Source organism: Pleurodeles waltl, chromosome 6 (assembly GCF_031143425.1).
Source record: "Pleurodeles waltl isolate 20211129_DDA chromosome 6, aPleWal1.hap1.20221129, whole genome shotgun sequence".
NCBI lineage: Eukaryota > Metazoa > Chordata > Amphibia > Caudata > Salamandridae > Pleurodeles > Pleurodeles waltl.
The window spans coordinates 717,299,033-717,316,566 of record NC_090445.1 but is presented as its reverse complement, the minus strand read 5'-3'; the positions used below and the strand labels follow the sequence as shown (position 1 = coordinate 717,316,566).

General features: G+C 44.2%; 1 protein-coding gene across 2 annotated transcripts in view; it reads left to right on the top strand.

The window, feature by feature from the left end:
* WDR11 (WD repeat domain 11) overlaps positions 1-17,534 on the top strand; it is a 646,314-nt gene that overhangs the window by 382,144 nt on the left and 246,636 nt on the right. For both annotated transcript variants that reach the window (XM_069239226.1, XM_069239227.1), the window contains exon 14: positions 8,935-9,043. In XM_069239226.1, coding sequence (XP_069095327.1) covers positions 8,935-9,043 — 109 coding nt within the window. The remainder of the gene's footprint in view (positions 1-8,934; positions 9,044-17,534) is intronic.

Sequence of the window (17,534 nt, the reverse complement as noted above, 5' to 3'; positions counted from 1 at the left end):
ATTATAATAGCTCAGCTGTACCGTGTTTTCCCTTTTGCTTCATGTGTTAAACCTCTATGAATCTGCAAGCCGCAACGGATATGGCTCCTGAAAAATGGGTTACATTTTATGAGAAATAGGCTGCAGAAGGTTGGCTGTTAATTCTTCTGAATAGGGCTCTGCTACGTTATGAGGTAATCAAAAACAAAAATGTAAAGGCTCTGCATTACATGACCAGGAATGTTCTGTATACAATTGTGTCTAGGACCCGAATAGCTTGCAATTCTGTATTTGGTTAGTAGAATTGATTTATTGAGGCAAATTGAGATGAGAGACGAGTTAGAGAAAAGTAGTCACATAATTTAGCGCTTGGATGATTGGGGTTATTTTTTAACACAATATTAAAATATGTGTGTGTATTTAATACACTGCTCTTCTACTTAAAGACACCGTTTTTTGTACCTAACCAGTCACACTAAACATAACAAGCATTTGCAATGCAATGGGCCTGGCGTTTGCTCGAGTTGGAGGTATTAGCGTTGTAAATTACTAACTGGACTTTTCTTGCCTCATAAATTGAAAATGAAAAGTAAAACAGTTGACATAAGTTAGCTGATTCAAAGCGCAACGGCAGCCATGAGCAAAAAGGAGATACACAAAAGAAAAAAGAAGTTGGTGATGGAGTTGTTGGACACATTTAGCGGCTCTTTGTCCTGTGAGGATGGCGAGTAGACAGAGGACCAGTTGCGGCTTGTGCTAATTAGAAGGGGTGTGGGCGGTGCACGGTGGGGGGAGGGGAATTAAATTCAATAAAAAATAATTTAAAAAAATCCCACTTACCTCGCTGCAGACAGGCACAGGCTCCCAGCCTGTTCTGTGCCACTCCTGATGCTGCTGGCGGGGGGGAGGACGCTCCTCCGCTATTATGGAGGAGCCGCCCCTGCAGAGGACCCCAACCTCTAACAACCTAGAGTCAGTAGCCCCCTTTCTTAGGAGAGTAGCTCCTTCTAATATCAGCATTTGCTATGCTTGAATGCATTGAAACACGCTGCATCCTTCGTTTTAACACAGTTGCTCGGGCATGATTTTGCCACTGTCTTTTTTAAAGGTTGTTGACGTCAGTCCACCGAATAGTAAAACCCAGTCCGGTGTGTACAAGGACTTAGACAATTAAAATGCGAATACTTTGCATGTAATGACTTCAACTGACATTATTTGCATAATTGTTGGAGGTACTGACATTTTGACTGGATTTTGGTATTCACTGGTTCGGTGAGCCCAGCCATGACTGTTTTTTTAGGCCCCGACTTTGAAACATATTTGACTTTTATGTTAATGCTTGATGCTGTAGAGTTTCTGGGAGAGGCTCGCAAACCAGAAGAGAATTGCTGAAATATATTCACTTCACAAATAATTGAGTAATCAATTGCCCACTGTAATCAGACAGGTGGAAATCACCGGATATCTTTATTCATAAGTGTAAGGAGCTCTCCTTGCTTGCATAATTAATGAATACAGCTGCGCAGAAAGGTAAATTGGTGCTGGTTTTCAAAATCGTTGAAACGGACAGCTCTAATTGGCTGTGTATACTTTTGTGACTACGAAACAACCGAGGTAGCTGGGATTGCATTAGCCAGATGCTTTGGTCACTAAATGAAGGAAACTCCTGTGCTTGATTGCATGGATGCTGAAGATTTTGTGAAAGAAAACAGGCATTTAATATACATGTTAAGAGCAAAAATTGCCAGCAAGCCTCAAATATATGCAAAGGCAAAACAGCGGTGGGTGGAGTCATGCGGCTGTGTCAGGTCCGTCCCGTCCTGGATGCCACGTTGGGGGCCACTGTATCCTCGCCACCTCCACACGCTGAAGTTCCTTTCTTTCCATGACTTCGGACGCAGATCCGAAACTTGCTCCCTCAGGTCTGTCAGACTTGACAGAGGTGTTCTATTCAAAGTGTTCCAGTGTGCAAGGACATGTCCCTTTCTGAGGCCACAGGATTCAAGCTATGTAAGGATTGCCACAAACCGATGTCTGTTACGGACCCCAACAGGGTATGGTTCTGGTGTCTAGACTCCAAACAGGATTCTGCGTCATGTGATAAGTTGACAAAAATGAACCCAAAGGTCATCTCTGATCTTGGAGCAAAACTCTGTTAAAATTGTACTTCCAAATGACCAGACAGACTCCAGTTAATTTTATTCTTTAATATCAGGAGTACAGAAACCATTGACCTCAATACAGCTCCCCTCATCAGCAACTGCCAACACCAGAATCTTCTTTAGATGATCTAGCTAAAGTTCCATTGGTTGTGACATAGAAAGGTTCTCAACTCTGGTTCCCTTAACATAAAAATAGATCGCAGCGCTCTACTTTGCACAGTATCGACAGAAGTAAAAAAATAAAAAATAAAAATGTTTAAAAAAAAAGGTCTGGTTAAGCAAAGTCAAAGATACACTCCTACTAACGGGACCGATCATCGTGGAGATCCTCAGGTTTGTCCAAGCAAGGCATAAAAGCATAAAAAGTTCAAACACTGCTCCCCCCTCACCCTGCAGCTCCAGCCACTCAGTATTGCATGATGTCTCAGATACTGCAAGGCTGCCAACTCGGTCTTTGAGTCCAGAACTGGTTCTGACCCTGCTGTCCATTCAGCCTGACTTTCTGGGCCCAGGAGTCAGCCCTCTACAAATTTAGGAAATCAGGCAGGTGCTGGACTGCATTTTCGGTACTTTTGCAGATCCCTCTGGCGCGCCTTTGGGCCCCAGGGATCCGGTGTGGCCTACAGTGAGGTTACCATTGTCTGGTCCACCCTCGAAGCAGACTGTGTCACTTTAACTTCCATCTTCATGATCCACGCTGATTCCTTATTCCGCGTTGCTTTCAACGCTGCAGCCTTGATTTTTGACATCAGCATCAATGTTGATGTCAGCATTGGACTCCAAGGCCAACCCGAACTGACTTGCACCATCATCGCATTGATCTCTCATTTACCACCATTCTGACCCTAAGTCATTCCAGCTTTGCCACCATGAATTCAGAGACAATGATGATAGTTCTAGCCACGTTTACGAAGGTGAAAATCTCTTTTTAGATTCACAGGAAGATAGTGGATTAGATGTGTCCCCTGTTTCTGGCCTCCACTCTCCTTTTACTAATGTGGCCACTAAATGGTCTGCCTCTTTTGCGCAGTCATAAGGAGAGTAGCTGAGGTCTTGGACTTAACCTTGCATACTACAAAGGTGAAGACAGATGTACCGACAGAAGTGCTTCACCCTACACATATTAACCAGAAGCTCTTCTACCATTTAACAAGGCCCTCATGAACACTCTGTTGGCTCCTGTGCAAACCAGAGTCAACCCTCAGTGTCAATAGGCAAATTGCAAGGCAGACCAGATTTACCACAGGGGACCCAGCCTTCCTACTGCAACACCTGTTACCAGAAAGCTTGGTGGTGCAGAACTTTATTAGTCGTATGAACATAAATGAGTTTCCTACCTGTTCGCTAGTCGAAATGCATGGAGGCATTCGTCAACAGATGTTCTCTTCTGTCAGCCTTGCCCACCAGTTCGTCAATTCAAGTTGCATCCTGGCGTGATATACCTACATGTTATGGGACATGGTGATGGACATCTTCCCATGGTTCCAGGTGATGTACGGCCAAACCCCCAGTGCCTCATCCAGGATGACCAGGATGTGACAAGGTACTTTATCAGGTCGGGCCTGGATACTACTGACTGCCTGGGTAGAGCAGTCGGGACCAGCATGGTGCTTAGGTGCCACACTTATAACCAATCCATTGGATTCTTGCATGACATTCAGCAGACACTTATGGATATGCCCTTGGATGGGACCCGTCTCTTCTGAGACAGGGCAGACTCAGCACTTGAAAATTTTAAGGACGACAGAGCCACTACTCGTTCTCTTAGGCATGATCTGCCTGTGAGGCTATTCCCCCTCAGAGGCATCAACAGCACATACCTCAACAACAAGCTTTCCAGTCATTTTGTGGTAGAGGTAGGGAAGCAGGCCACCAGTGTCCCGGGGCAACGATCTACCCAAACCACAACCCCCAACCCTGCAACTACCCCGAAAACACTTTAGGTCACCATTGGCAGCATACGGGTGCCCGGTGGGAAGTCTCATTACCTTTCACCTCCCAAGGTCAAGTAGCATCACCTCAGATCAATGGGCGCTCCACATTGTAGAACACGGTTAACTCCTACCTTTCCTGTCACATCCCCAGATATGCCACACACACCATAACACCTTTTGGAGGACCACTTGGCCATACATAGAGGAGAACTCCAAACTTGCCTGGTCAGGGGAGCCATAGAGAGGATGCCGGCATCAAATATTGGGACTGGCTGTTATTTCCTTTATTTCTTGGTGCGAAAAAGGTTTGAGGCCTTCACCCCATCCTAGATCTTCACTTTCTGAACTTCTCCCTTCTGAGGGTTAATGTTTCCACATCTCCGTCCTGCAATCCCAGAGATGTTACTTGCGGTTTCAGGTATGCCAAGAGAACTTTAAGCTTGCAGTGCTGCCCTTCAGCCTTACCAGTGAACCTTCAGAAAGGTAATAGTAGTGGTTGCAGCTCATCTGTGGGGGTTGGGAATCCCAGTCTTCCTGTACTTCGACTGGTTGCTGAAGTCATGCTCGCATCAGTCATATACTACATCCTGATGACTACAGACCTGTTGACATTGTTGTGCTTTTTCATCAAAGTGTCAAAGTCACACCTGACTTTTTTTGCAGCGACTCCCCTTCATCAGGCCATCCATCCTAGGCACTCTGCTCTTCCGAGCCTTCTCTCCACCTCAGAGTCCAGTACCTTTGGGCTGTGATCCTGCATTTTCAACCCTTAACCTGGGTCTTAGTGAGCAAGACTTTGAGGATTCTGGTCCTCTTGGCCTCCTGAATATTGCTAGTATACCACGATAGGTGGCACATGTGGGCTCTACAGTGGGATCTGAAATGTTGGTGGGCTGAGCACGAAGGGGACCTTCCATCCAGATATCAGCAGAACCCTCTCCCCATATAATCCAGAATTAACAGTTGTTACATTTGCATCATTGCTGTGTTGCAGAGACTATCTGGGTGAGGAAGAGATTAGAGGACTTTGGTGTATGGCAAAAACCAGTCTCCACATCAACTTGTTGACATTTTGGGTGATATGCTTGGCACTGAAGACGTTCCTCCTGATCATCAAATGTGTACTGGTACTCACAACATGACCGCCCTGTATTACTTAAACAAACAAAGCGGCATGAGGGCAGAGGCCAGGTGCCAGGGGGCTCTACGTTTATGGAAATGGTTGAACTCTCTCTGTGATTCTCTGGTGCACAAGCACCTGGAGGAATCTTCAAAAGCCAGGGTGGGCAAACTCAGCTGCTGATGCGTGGCAAATCATGAACAGTAGTTACACTCTGAGGTGGCACAGGGCAACTTCCAGCAATAGGAAGAACCCTGACTAAATCTATTCACCACTGCAGAAAACTATCAGTGTCCAGGTTTTTGCCTGTTGGAGTTCCCGAGTGGATTCTCCCACATAGATGCGTTTCGCCTGGATTGCTGCTTGGGACTCCTATACACATTTTCTGAGGTTACCTCTCATGCCCAGAGTATTGAAAAAGATCAGGAAAGGTCAGGCCCAAGTCATTCTAGTAGCTCTTGGCTTGGTGAGAAGATTATGGCATCCAGAACTTAGGGCCTTTAGGAGAACCTCCTGTTGCAGCAGCAGGGCCAAATTCTGCACCTGAGACTGCACAACCTTCTTGATATATGGAGATTAAGCAGCGACAGTTGATGGCGTTGAATTACCTTCTTAAAGTGGTTGGTGTCATCATGGCAGCACAGCATCCTTCCACCAAAACTGAATTTATAGGATACTGGGAGAAATTTCTGATTTGGTTTTCCTCCTGTAACATTCAGCCTTTACAGGCAAAGTTGCCTGACATTTTATTGTTGGGCCTCTCTCCAGGCCAGCGAAACCTTGATGTGGCAACCGTTAAGGGTTATCTTTCATCCCTCTTGGACTTTCTAAGGTTGCCTGTTCATCCTTCTCTTTTTAAATAAACTGTTGTGATGCAATTTTTAGAAGGGCTGAGCTGCATGTTCCGCCAACACCTTCTGTGATGCTGCAGTGGGACCTTAATTTGGTCCTCCTATTTGATGTGCACTCTTTTGCATTGATGCACAGTTGTCCTCCATGCTCGATAACCATAAAAACAATGTTCCTCATTGCAATCACTTCTATCCAGGGAGTGAGTGAACTCCAGGTGTTGTCCATCCAGCAGCCACACACATGTTTTCCTGGATAAACTGGTACTTCAAACAAGGGTGGCTTTCTTGCCAGAGTTGTTCATGTGCTTCCACATAGGGCAGACCGTCATCTTGCCGTCTTTCTACACTCTGGCTTATCTCTCCAAGGAAAAATAATGGCTTCATTGTCTTGGTTCTAAAAGGGGCCCTCAGCTTTTACCTCAATCGGACCAGAGAATATTGATTGGACAATCAACTTTTTGTTTTGTTATTTGGGGTTCAACAAGGGAATGTGGTACAAAAGCTCCTAATGGAGAGGGAATGGGGTACAAAAGCTCCTCATGGATTGTCTTGTGGATAAAGATCTGCTATGAGCCTGCCAGGAACAGCCTTCAGAAAACTTGTGTGCTCACTCCACCAGAGCAAAGGCTGCTACCACTCTGCTGGTGCGAGGTGTGCCTTCCGTAGACATGTGCTAGGCTGTTACATGGGTATTGATCCACACATTCATGAAAAACTATTTCCTTGCCAGCAAGGTCCAGTGGGATGGGCACTTTGCCTGATCCGTCTTGCAGAATTTCTTTCTCCGAGTCGTTCCACAGACCCACCACCAGAGAAGGTAGTCCTTTGGCAAGACCTTTTCTGATAGAGACTCTATCTTACTTCCAATTTCTCACCAACCCACTGTCTTCCCTGTTCTGTTGAACGGATTCAAAGTCTATTAATAAGATCCCAACATTAGAGATCTGCACACTGTATTTGGATTTTTATGGGCTCTGAATTCGACAGCTTGTACAAAGATCAGAAAGAAACTACATTCAGCATGCAGTGGTGGCTCAGATATAGTGGCTCTTCCGTCACATCTGGCACAAGATCATCTGCGGCGTCCCACAAGGCTCCTCTCTGAGCCCCACTCTCTTCAACCACTACATGGCCCCCCTAGCTACCATCACCAACACCACACAGCTAATCATCTCCCTCACCAGCTACCCACACACAGTCAAAGCCGACTTCTACAACGCAATGAAGGCAGTCACCGCCGGGATGAAGGAGAGCTGCCTCAAGCTAATTACCAAAAAAACAGAAGCCCTTGTTATCAATAACAACCCCTCAGCATGGGACATCTCCTGGTGGCCCTCGGAAGCACTCTAGCCCCTACCGACCAAGCCCGCAACCTTGGATTCATCCTGGACTCATCACTCTTGATGAACTGTCAGGTCAGCGCAGCCTCCCCCACCTGTTTCAACACCAAGCGCATGCTTTGGAAGATCTTCAAATGAATCCCTACCGAAACCAAATGAACAGTCACCCAGGCCCTCGTCAGCAGCCGCTTAGACTATGGCAATGCACTCTACTCCAGAACCACCACCAAGGTACAAAAAAGACTACAACGCATCCAGAACGCCTCCGCCCGTCTCATCATGAACGCCTCCAAACACAGCCACACCTCCGCCCTGCTGCGAGACCTGCTTTGGCTCCCAGTAGACAAGAGAATTACATTCATACTTCTCACACATGCACACAAAGCCCTCCGCAACGCCAGACCAGAATACCTCAACCAAAGACTCCACTTCTACACGCCCACCAGGCAGCTCTGCTCCGCGACCTCGCCCTCGCCGCCGTCCCATGCATCCAGAAGGCCACAGCCAGAGGAAGGTCCTTCTCCCACCCCACCGCCAAGACCTGGAACTCCCTTCCTATCCACTTCAGAACATCTCCCATGCTTTCACAATTCATAAAGGACCTCAAAACTTGGATCTTCACCTGATCTCCTCTGACCTCCACTCACTACCCCCCAACACTCTCTTCCCCCCAGGGCCCTGACACGCTAATGGGAGAATAGCCACGCTTTACAAGTACATGATTGATTGATTGATTGATTGATTGATTTGGGACAGCCTCGACGCGGAGCAGCATGACACCATCTACCAGCGCACTGGATCTTCCAGATCCAATCTGGCACCTAGAGAAATGTACAAGGTGAGCAATCTACATTTAGATAGAATCTCTATCAGAAAAAGGTACATATCAAACGCAAGTAACTTGTTCCTCAGTGCTACATTTATACACTTTTTCTCAATGCAGAGGAATAGCAGACTAAACATATGATGGATCGAAACTACAGACAGGCGACAATGAGGTGATATCAAACTCTTATCAAATGTGGGAAGACCTTGGGAGACAAATACAGTTTTCTAACTAAAACAGCTTCAGAAGTTTAAAAACAAAATTGCAATTGTTAATACAATGTGATAAATCTACATTCTCAAGTTCTGTTACTCGGAGTTGCGAGCCTTGGATCGTTCGCTGTCACCTATGCAGTATTTTAGGCTGAACAAAAATGAGAAGATCAGTAGCAGCCAGAGCAGTGTGGCAGCTTATGATTTTCTGTCTGGTTGGACCTCAATAAAGGCACAGAATGGAACACAAAAGCAAGATGATAGTTTTCTTGTGAACAACCTCTATATTAATCTAGTAGTGTTTCTGAAACGTCTATCTTTTATTGCTCTCATGCCTTAAAGAACTTATACTTCTGTCTGCAACATCCTAGTGATTTTTAATAAATGTATTTTTGAGTGTCTGAAAGTAGCTAACGTTCAAACTCATGATGTGCCTAGACTTCCCAGACTCATGGCCTTCAATAGTTAAAAACTCTAATGTTAAAATAAGTGCCTCTGATTCTGTTACAGACAGTACCTAGCTGTGGTCTTCAAAGACAAACCTCTGGAATTGTGGGATGTCAGGACCTGTGTGCTTCTCAGAGAGATGTCTAAGAGCTTCCCACCAGTGACTGCCTTGGTAAGCAAGAAAGTTGAAACATTTAAGATTGACAACAGTCTTGTCTTCCTAACCCTTTCGCTGCCAAGGGGGATGTGAACCTTTGTGTGGTGCATTTTTAAAATACACAGGCATTAGGTTCTTGAAGTATGTGTATCTCTTTGGACTCTGTGCACACGTACAAACTATGTTTTGTCTGCACATTCAGGGCTATGTGTTTGTACAAACCCGCAGCAATATCTCATTGTAGGATGAAGATATAATGCAAAATATTTAGATATTTTCATTTTCTTAAACTAATTTTGTCAAATATGTGTTTAATTTCTCAAATCAACAAGCATGAATTACTGAAAGGTAACCATGGAATTATTACCCTGTATAGCTGGAATGTGGCAATATCAAATATGTGTGGGTTTCCCTAGGGGAGGTAATCTACACAATAAATTATGTAATATTAACATAGGTCACTGCATTGTGACATAAACATTTCTTAGTAATTGCAAAGGAAAGTTTCAATTCTATTAAGGACATGGAAGTGATAAATATGCATGTCTTTCCATCTATATTTGCCTCAGCAGCCAATTCCAAATAACACTATAACAACAATATAGCATCATTTGAACTACATATCCAGTGAGTCTCAAGATGAGATTAGCTGTCCACCAATCACAATCCAAGGCTCCCAATTAAACCAGTCTATGCGGAAAAGCACTTACTCTTTCTTTGTGCATACGATTATGCCAGTGGGTCTCTTAATGATAATCTTACCTCTGCTTCCTACCCTGTAACAAATGAATAGCACAAGATTTCATTCCCAGTCTTCTAAACAACAAGCCTCGCTTTGCCTTAAGCATAGCATCCCCAATTTAGCCTTAACTGCATCCATAAAGAGTACTTGGAAACCATACTTGTAGTCTACAAAGAAGCCAGAGCAGTAATCCTGAGCGGGTAACCTGAGTCTTTATCTCATAGGGTTGTATAATTCTCACCTCTGTGTCCTTTATCGAACTGAACCTGTCCTTCAAAGTACCTAGGAGATTTTACATTGAGAACCAGAGGCTCAGATTATGCAACTTTAAAGCTCATTATGCACCAATGATGCCACTGCATCACTGTTTTAAAATCGTTTTTTGGAAAGTTTAGTCCAAAGACCAGTCAGCTGCATTTAAGATGTCTCCAGGCAGGCACCTACAGAAAAGGCTTTGATTGCCATGATACCTCCATCGGAATGAGTCCTAAAGATAGACATATCAATTCCCACCTCCTGCATTACTCAGCAGACCTATATCATTATGCTGGGTGAAAAAAATGATTTATTTGGTTTCTTAATGACAATCTGGTGTTGTTTTGTCCTCATGGTCTGAACACATCCGTCACATCTTCATTCACACTAAGGCATCTCACAGCACACCATTTAGAATTATCTGGGAATGCTCAGTAATGAACCACCCTTGGATGGGACTTACTGTTTTAAGACACTGTAAATTACATTTCTTCTAGAGTGAATATCCTAGTTGACATTCCTAAAGCTCTAGCTTCTGATACCCGCTTTCAGGAAGTAAGACATAATAACATTGCCAGCTTGCCTCATCATTTTTTCCTTGAAATGAACCAACTGTCCTGCCACTGTTCAAGAAATTGAAGGACCACGATCGTGCCCCTCAGACGTGAGTACCTCAGTTTTGACATTAATGATAATCACACCTCTCAAAATAGCCTGCAAACCAGCAGGTGTCCTCCTACTGGTACCCCTAGAAGAGTGAGGTGCCCTCTGGAGATGGCCGGTTGGCAAGCATTGGTGGTGTTAGCAGGCCCCCTGCCAGAAAATTCCGATAGTAAGTGCACAGTATGGAATAAATCTGTTCCCATGGGATTCAGGTTTTGTTGCAAACACAAACTGAATCATCTATGACAAGTCAAACTGTATCGCTTGACTTGGACTTCAAGCATGCTTTCTTGATAATGTTAGGAGCCTGTTCTGGAAGGCATGAGATATCCCAGTCTCTCCAGTAATTCTCAACAATATTAAATGGTGTTTTCCCTCCAGTATCAGTGGGTGTGAGTTGCCATGAACATCCTTCCGAATGCTATGAGTCTGGGGAAGTAGGATTGGGGAATCTGAAGAATATTCCTTAAGAACTGGAAACCAAGGTTGCAATCTACACACCAGTGTCACCACCACCATGTACGCCACACAATCCCTGAGCTGAGCCATGAGTCTCAAGATCATGGAAAATAGAGGAACGCATATCTGAGCAATTGGCCCCAGTCCTGAAGGAATTAATCGGATGCCCCCGCTAGCTGGTTTGACCTCCTGCTGAAGAATTAAGGGAGCTGGTGGCTCATTCTTGAAGCAAAAAGATCTACCTGGCATGGTCCCCACTTCTCCATAATTTTTATTACAGGGCAGGTTCCAACATCTGCACTCTGAAGTCTTGCAGTTACCGTGAGTTCCTGTCTGCTAACAGGTTGGGGCTCCGAGGTAGAAATTCTGTTGTAACTAATATCCTCTTGTCCAGGCAGAATTGTCAAATGTCCTTGTCTAGCTCTAGGAGGGCCTTCAACCTGGTTCCTCCCTGATGATGTATGTACCTTACTATTGATATATTGTGCATCTTTAGGAGGAAGGAGTGCACACCTTTGTCCCTCATTAAGCATTTCACTGGTAAGTAGCCAATTAGTAGCTCCAAGGAGTTGCTGTGGAGCTTCATCTCTTGCTGGGACCACGGACCTCCTGTAGTAGTATCCCCACATCTGTCTCTTTATCCTGAACAGCTTGTGTTCCATGCTATACCAGGCCCATAGTGGAGGCAAAAATGACTTTGCCGCTGTATCTCAGTTCTGGGGTCCCCGGTCAGGGGTATCATTGCAGCATAGGTTAAACATCTCCTGAGGAGTGATGTTTTGAGCCTTTGAAGGGCCTGATAATGAAGGGGACCCAGAAATGTTTCCCGGGTGGATGATGCCAAGAATCCTCCTGTTCTGAGTAGGAGTCGCAAAAAGACTTCCTTCGTCAAAGTTCTCTTAAGCTTCCTCTTGATAAGAACCAGCTTAATTTACAGGAGTATCATTGTCTTTCGTTCCAAGTCTATAATGAACTCTAGGAATGTCATCCTCTGCGAAGGCTTGAATTCTGACTTCTCACATTAACGAAGAACTCTAGCCTATGAAGCAATCACACCGCCAATTCTTCCTGTAGGTTTGCGGGTCGTGGGTCATCATCAGTATGTCATCCTGATTGACAAAAAGTATGATGCTCCTGAAGCTTAGCAGTTGTATAGCTGGTCTTAGCACCTTAATGAACGACCAAGGGGCAGAGGAGAAACTGATAGGCTACTAGCTCATTCACGTCCTGTCTCCACAAAAATTGAAAGAAACTCCTTTGGGAGGTGAAAGTTAGGATTGTAAGGTATGTATTCCTCAGATTCGTTCTCGCCTTTCAGTCCTTTGGAATTAAGATGTCTCTGAGGATAAGCATTCCCAATATTTTGAAGTGGCGATACAGTACCCACTTGTTCAACTCTTATAAGTTTAATACCTGGGATGCCCCTTTTCCTTTTACTTCACCAGGAATAGATTGTTAAAGAATTATTTGGGGTGTAAGATGACCGTCCAAATCCCCTTTGTTTATGAGCACCCTTCATTCCTGCTATATAAGGAGTGTGTCTGACTCTGGGATAAGGGATTGGGACCTTTCCTCTCAACTAAAGTCCCATAGAACTCTATTTGAATGCATATTGCTGTTTGCACTACCCAGGCATTCCATGTCACATTTCACCACTTTTAAATAAATAAAGCCAACCTTCCCCCACCTTTGGTTGTGAAGCTGTCCCTTACCTATGAATCTGCCTGGTGCGTTTTCTGTCCCCCAGAAGGCTCCTCTGCCGACCCTTCAGGTGGCAAAGAATCCCCTGAACTTCTTATGATCTTGCCACTGGGATGGCTTCTTGAATTGAGCTCTCCAGGAAGCCTCTTGAGTTAGGAGGCTGGTTGAGCACCCACACCTAATACCTGCTCCTCTGATTGTTGAGCTTTATCCAACGAAGAAAAGGTTGTGTTAACTCAATTCTTTGATGAATTGGTCTGCAAAGAGTCCGCCATCTACCAAAGAGCCCACCTCAGTAGAAGCCAATTTGCCTAATTTAGGATCAAACTTAATGAGTAGAGAGTTGCACCTTTCCTTAACCCTTGTGCAGTTAGTGCCTTCAAGGAAACATACTCCTGTCTGCTCCTATCCTGACTGAGGGTTTGGGGAAATTAGTTCACCAGTCTCTTTGGTCTGTGTCCAGGACTCCAAATGGGGGAGAGTTTTCCATTTTGAGGGTTTTTCTGAGGCGAGGGTTTGTCCCTAGAGTCCTCTAAGACTGCAATCCCCTCTTTAAAGATACCTAACTCAGCCTCACTAAAGTCATCAAGTGAGGAGAGGGGGTGTTTGCTTTTGTCTTGGCCTTGACTTTCCCTTGGCTTTTCCAAGCACCCTTGGATTAAAAGGAGCATGGGAGCTGTTAATCTTCTCCCATCAGGGGTTCATGGTGCATTTTGCAGCAAGCATCAGGATCTGCATGCTCACGAGCTCTAGTGTAGTTGAAACCACTTTTTAGGGTCGAGCCTGCGTAGCATGCGCTTGCACATGCATATCGCTTGCGAGACGCTGTAGTAGTTAGAAAAGGGGATCGGAGCCCCGCCCCTGTCACGTCAGTGTCTTTCATTGGTTCATGGGCTTGCCTTTTAAAATCGACTTGCTTTCATTAGTGGAAGGCATGCATACGTCATGCCTTTTCTGGTGGTTAGCCATCCTCAAGCACAGTGACCAAGTACTGAAAACATACAAGGCTTGCTGTTTTCCGTCCGGTCTGTGAACTATTTTTTTTCTTTTTTCGCAGCGCAATCTCGCTTGTTTAGCAGCGCGATCATGCTTGTTTTTTTCCATTTATTGAGGCAAGAAAAGTCTGGTTGGGAGTTTACAACTGCTAATAGCTCTAACTCATGCAAGACCCGTTGCATTGCAAATGCTTCTTGTAAAGATGCGTTGAAGACATTGACAAACTCATATTCCAACCGGAGGAGATACTGGTCCTCCTTCACCTCTTCCACTCTGTCCTCCGTACGGACACCCGACATATTGATCAGGTGCTTAATAAGTATTATACTGTTAAAGAAAAAAAGGACTTTAGCCTGCTTTGGGCCTACTAGATGACAGTTTGTAATTTTGCACTGGTGAAATAGACTCTAGTGGATGTAAAAATGAGTGTATGACACAACTGGAAACTCACCCATGGATAAATAGGGCAGGCCAGAAGGCCTATAAGATTCACAAGTGCTCTGTTGAAAATATGAAGCACTTTAATTAGACATTTGATTTTTTACTTGCTCCACAAAACTGATCACTTTGAAGCTAATTACTGCTTCTGTTAAAAAACATGCAGGTGATTTGAGGTCTGAGCGCTTGCATCTCTGAGTCTCCTCTCCATGTTCAGGCATCAGGAGACCAGTAGGAAATGTGGCACTCTCACCTTGCTAAACATTATGATGGTGCCCTGTGATGGTGCTTATGGGGCACAGTTCATTTGATGACATATATATGGGAAGCATAAAAACTATATATGTTCCAGTTGTGTAGGCCCTAAAGAATCTACCAGACCGCCTGTGCCCTGATCAGCTGGCCAGTAGAATGTGATGACCATAGCATTTCCCATAATTTAAATCATTTTGGTTTTGGCGTACCCACAGGCAAAAACTGGGTTCAGTACATATGAAAAATTTGGAAAGCAACTGAAGACTAAATGCTGGTTTATGGTACCTATATTTTGGTCTCACGTATCATCCTTGGACTTTATTGAAACATACCACAACCATATATTTTCGACATCTACGCAGTGTAAGGCTTCTGTTGTGAGGTGCCAGACCTCCCTCTCACTAATTGGCTGGCTGGGAGATTGTGCTTTACGTGACCTTTGGCAGATGTTTTTGCATATCAGTCCCCTTCACACAGGAATAGATCCCTGTCAAAGTGTGAACCTAATATTTGTTCCCGTGTCTTCTCAGCATGGGGCTTTGGACGTATATGGTAATCTGTGGGCTCAGGGTGCCCACAGCCTATAAACTGGGTGAAGTGGATAGAGGAAATTTGAAACACAGCAGAAAGCAAAATATATTTTGGTCACGGATGTGACCCCTGAACTGTATGGAAACATACCACGACCATATATTTCTAATGTCCTACACATATGAATTATTATCTTGCTGGGTACCATACCTCCCTCGCTCTGATTGGCTGATTAGAAGATCCACCAAACTTGACTTGTCAGATTTATAGCATTTTATACCATTTTCTTTTTTAAAACATGCTGATTCTCTCCATGTCTCTCTGATGGAGGAGCATATCTCTGCCAAGGCTTTACCAGCATCTGCATTCTCCATGGTTTCTTGAGTATGACGGTACCAGATGCATTGATTTCAATGGGTTTAAGTTTGTGCTTACACACTAAACACCAGGGAATGTTTTTGAATATGGGAGCATCCAACACTATTGTCTGCAGTTTTTGGGCCCAGGGGTTGCCCTCACCCAGGAACAGCAACCAACCCCAGACATTTATAAAAAGTGGAGATCCGGTGGAATCTAGGATGATGTGGCTTGTATGAATCACAGTACATATGAGTGCCCAAAATGCATACCATATGTCAAAGTATGGGGAAAGATCACCATTTCTACATGTTCTGTGGTCGACCAGTGTTCCCACACTTCTGATAAAAATAGTACTTCTGCATTTGTGGTAGGCTGTAGCACAAGAGGAAGAGGTCAAACCTATAACTGTACAAAGACCAGACTTACAGTACTTTACTTCACACGTTCAACGTTTTGGACTGCTCCTCTACATTATGACAGGCCCATCCACACTTGTGAAGTACTGTTTTCAAGAGTAGAAGTGTGGGAACACTGAGGGCTGGTAGACAAATGGTGGCATTCATGCAAGTCACACTCCCAGAACTCCTTTGGGTGTGTGATTTTCAGAAATGCACGGTCGTTATCCCTAGTTGCTGGCTCACCAGGGTCCAAATACTCCAGATGCGCACGTCTCAAAAAATGACATAATTCCAAACTTCTCTTTCTTGAACTATGTACTGTTGTGTTCTTGGGCCTTTTGTTTCCAGGATGATAGGCTCACCCATACGTGTGGGATCACTGGGTCAAAGCCAAACATGATCGGGTAATTGTTTCCCTATACAGGAAACCCAAGGAGAGGAACTGATTACTACATTATTCCCTAAGCCACCATAGGACTCTTAGGGATAATCTACCTTTGAGCAATTTGTACGGATAAGACAGAGTTGTACCAACAAAATTGACTTCCTCAAGGAATCGGATATCCTCATCAGAAAACTCATTGAGTGTGGTTATCCTGGGTGCTTAGTGAGACAGGCTAGGATGCATGGTACAATCTCAGAGATGAACTCCTTGAACCACACAAACAAGTGAATGATGTTGAACACATCATTTTGTTTAACCACTTTTAACCCTGCCTCTAATGAGGTAAACAATTGTTAGAAAACATTGGAAATTAGTAGAGGATCATCTCACTACTAAAGATGAAGCCTTGTTTTCATTTAAGAGAGGGAACAATCTTAGAGACTCCCTAGTTAGAACAGCTTTACCACCACAACTAAAGGTTACTCCTAATTGTCGATGGGGACTTCCTGCTTTAGTGAGCCACTTGAAATGTGGACATTGCGTGGCATGCAAATATTGTATTAACACTAAGGTTTTTACATACAGGAATATAAAATCCTTGTTGAATTATTTTACCAAATGTAACACGCATGATATTATTTATGTTATATGGTGCCCATGTGACCTGATATATGTGGGCCAGAAAACACAAAAAGTGAAGTGTTGAAATTTTCAACATTGGAGTAAAATTAAGTATGGAGTTGTGGGAGCACCTTTGGTGGAACACTTTCAACCTTGGCAACATACAAGTTAAGACATATCCTGGCAGGTGATCAAGTATGTAATGCTGGGGCCATGTGGCGGGGACAAATCAAATCTTCTATCCAGAAATGAACTGCAGCGGATAGAAGAATTTTTCAGATGGCATGAAAACAGCGGTGATTGCAGACAGTCAGCATTCATTTAAGGAACTGAATGTGGTTCTTTTGTGTTGGCAAACAGTCCACTATTTGACACTTCATCTGCTTAGACATTCGACAGTTCATTGATTTAATTTGATTTGAATTTATGAATAGCTCTATGGTCGCACATATCTATTGTGCCATAGCCCACTCTCTACTTCTGAGTTTCATATATATTGGTTTCAGGCTCATGCTCACGCATGGATCTTTGATGTTTTTGACACTAACCCTATAATTCCTTGGGATTACTGTCCTAGCCAATTTTTAGATTAATTTCTTCAAACCCCAGGGTAGGTATTGTTACAGGGTCCTGCCTACTGACTATTCCTTGTTGTTTTGATTACAACCATGTAATTCCTTGGGGATGCCAGCCGAGGATTTT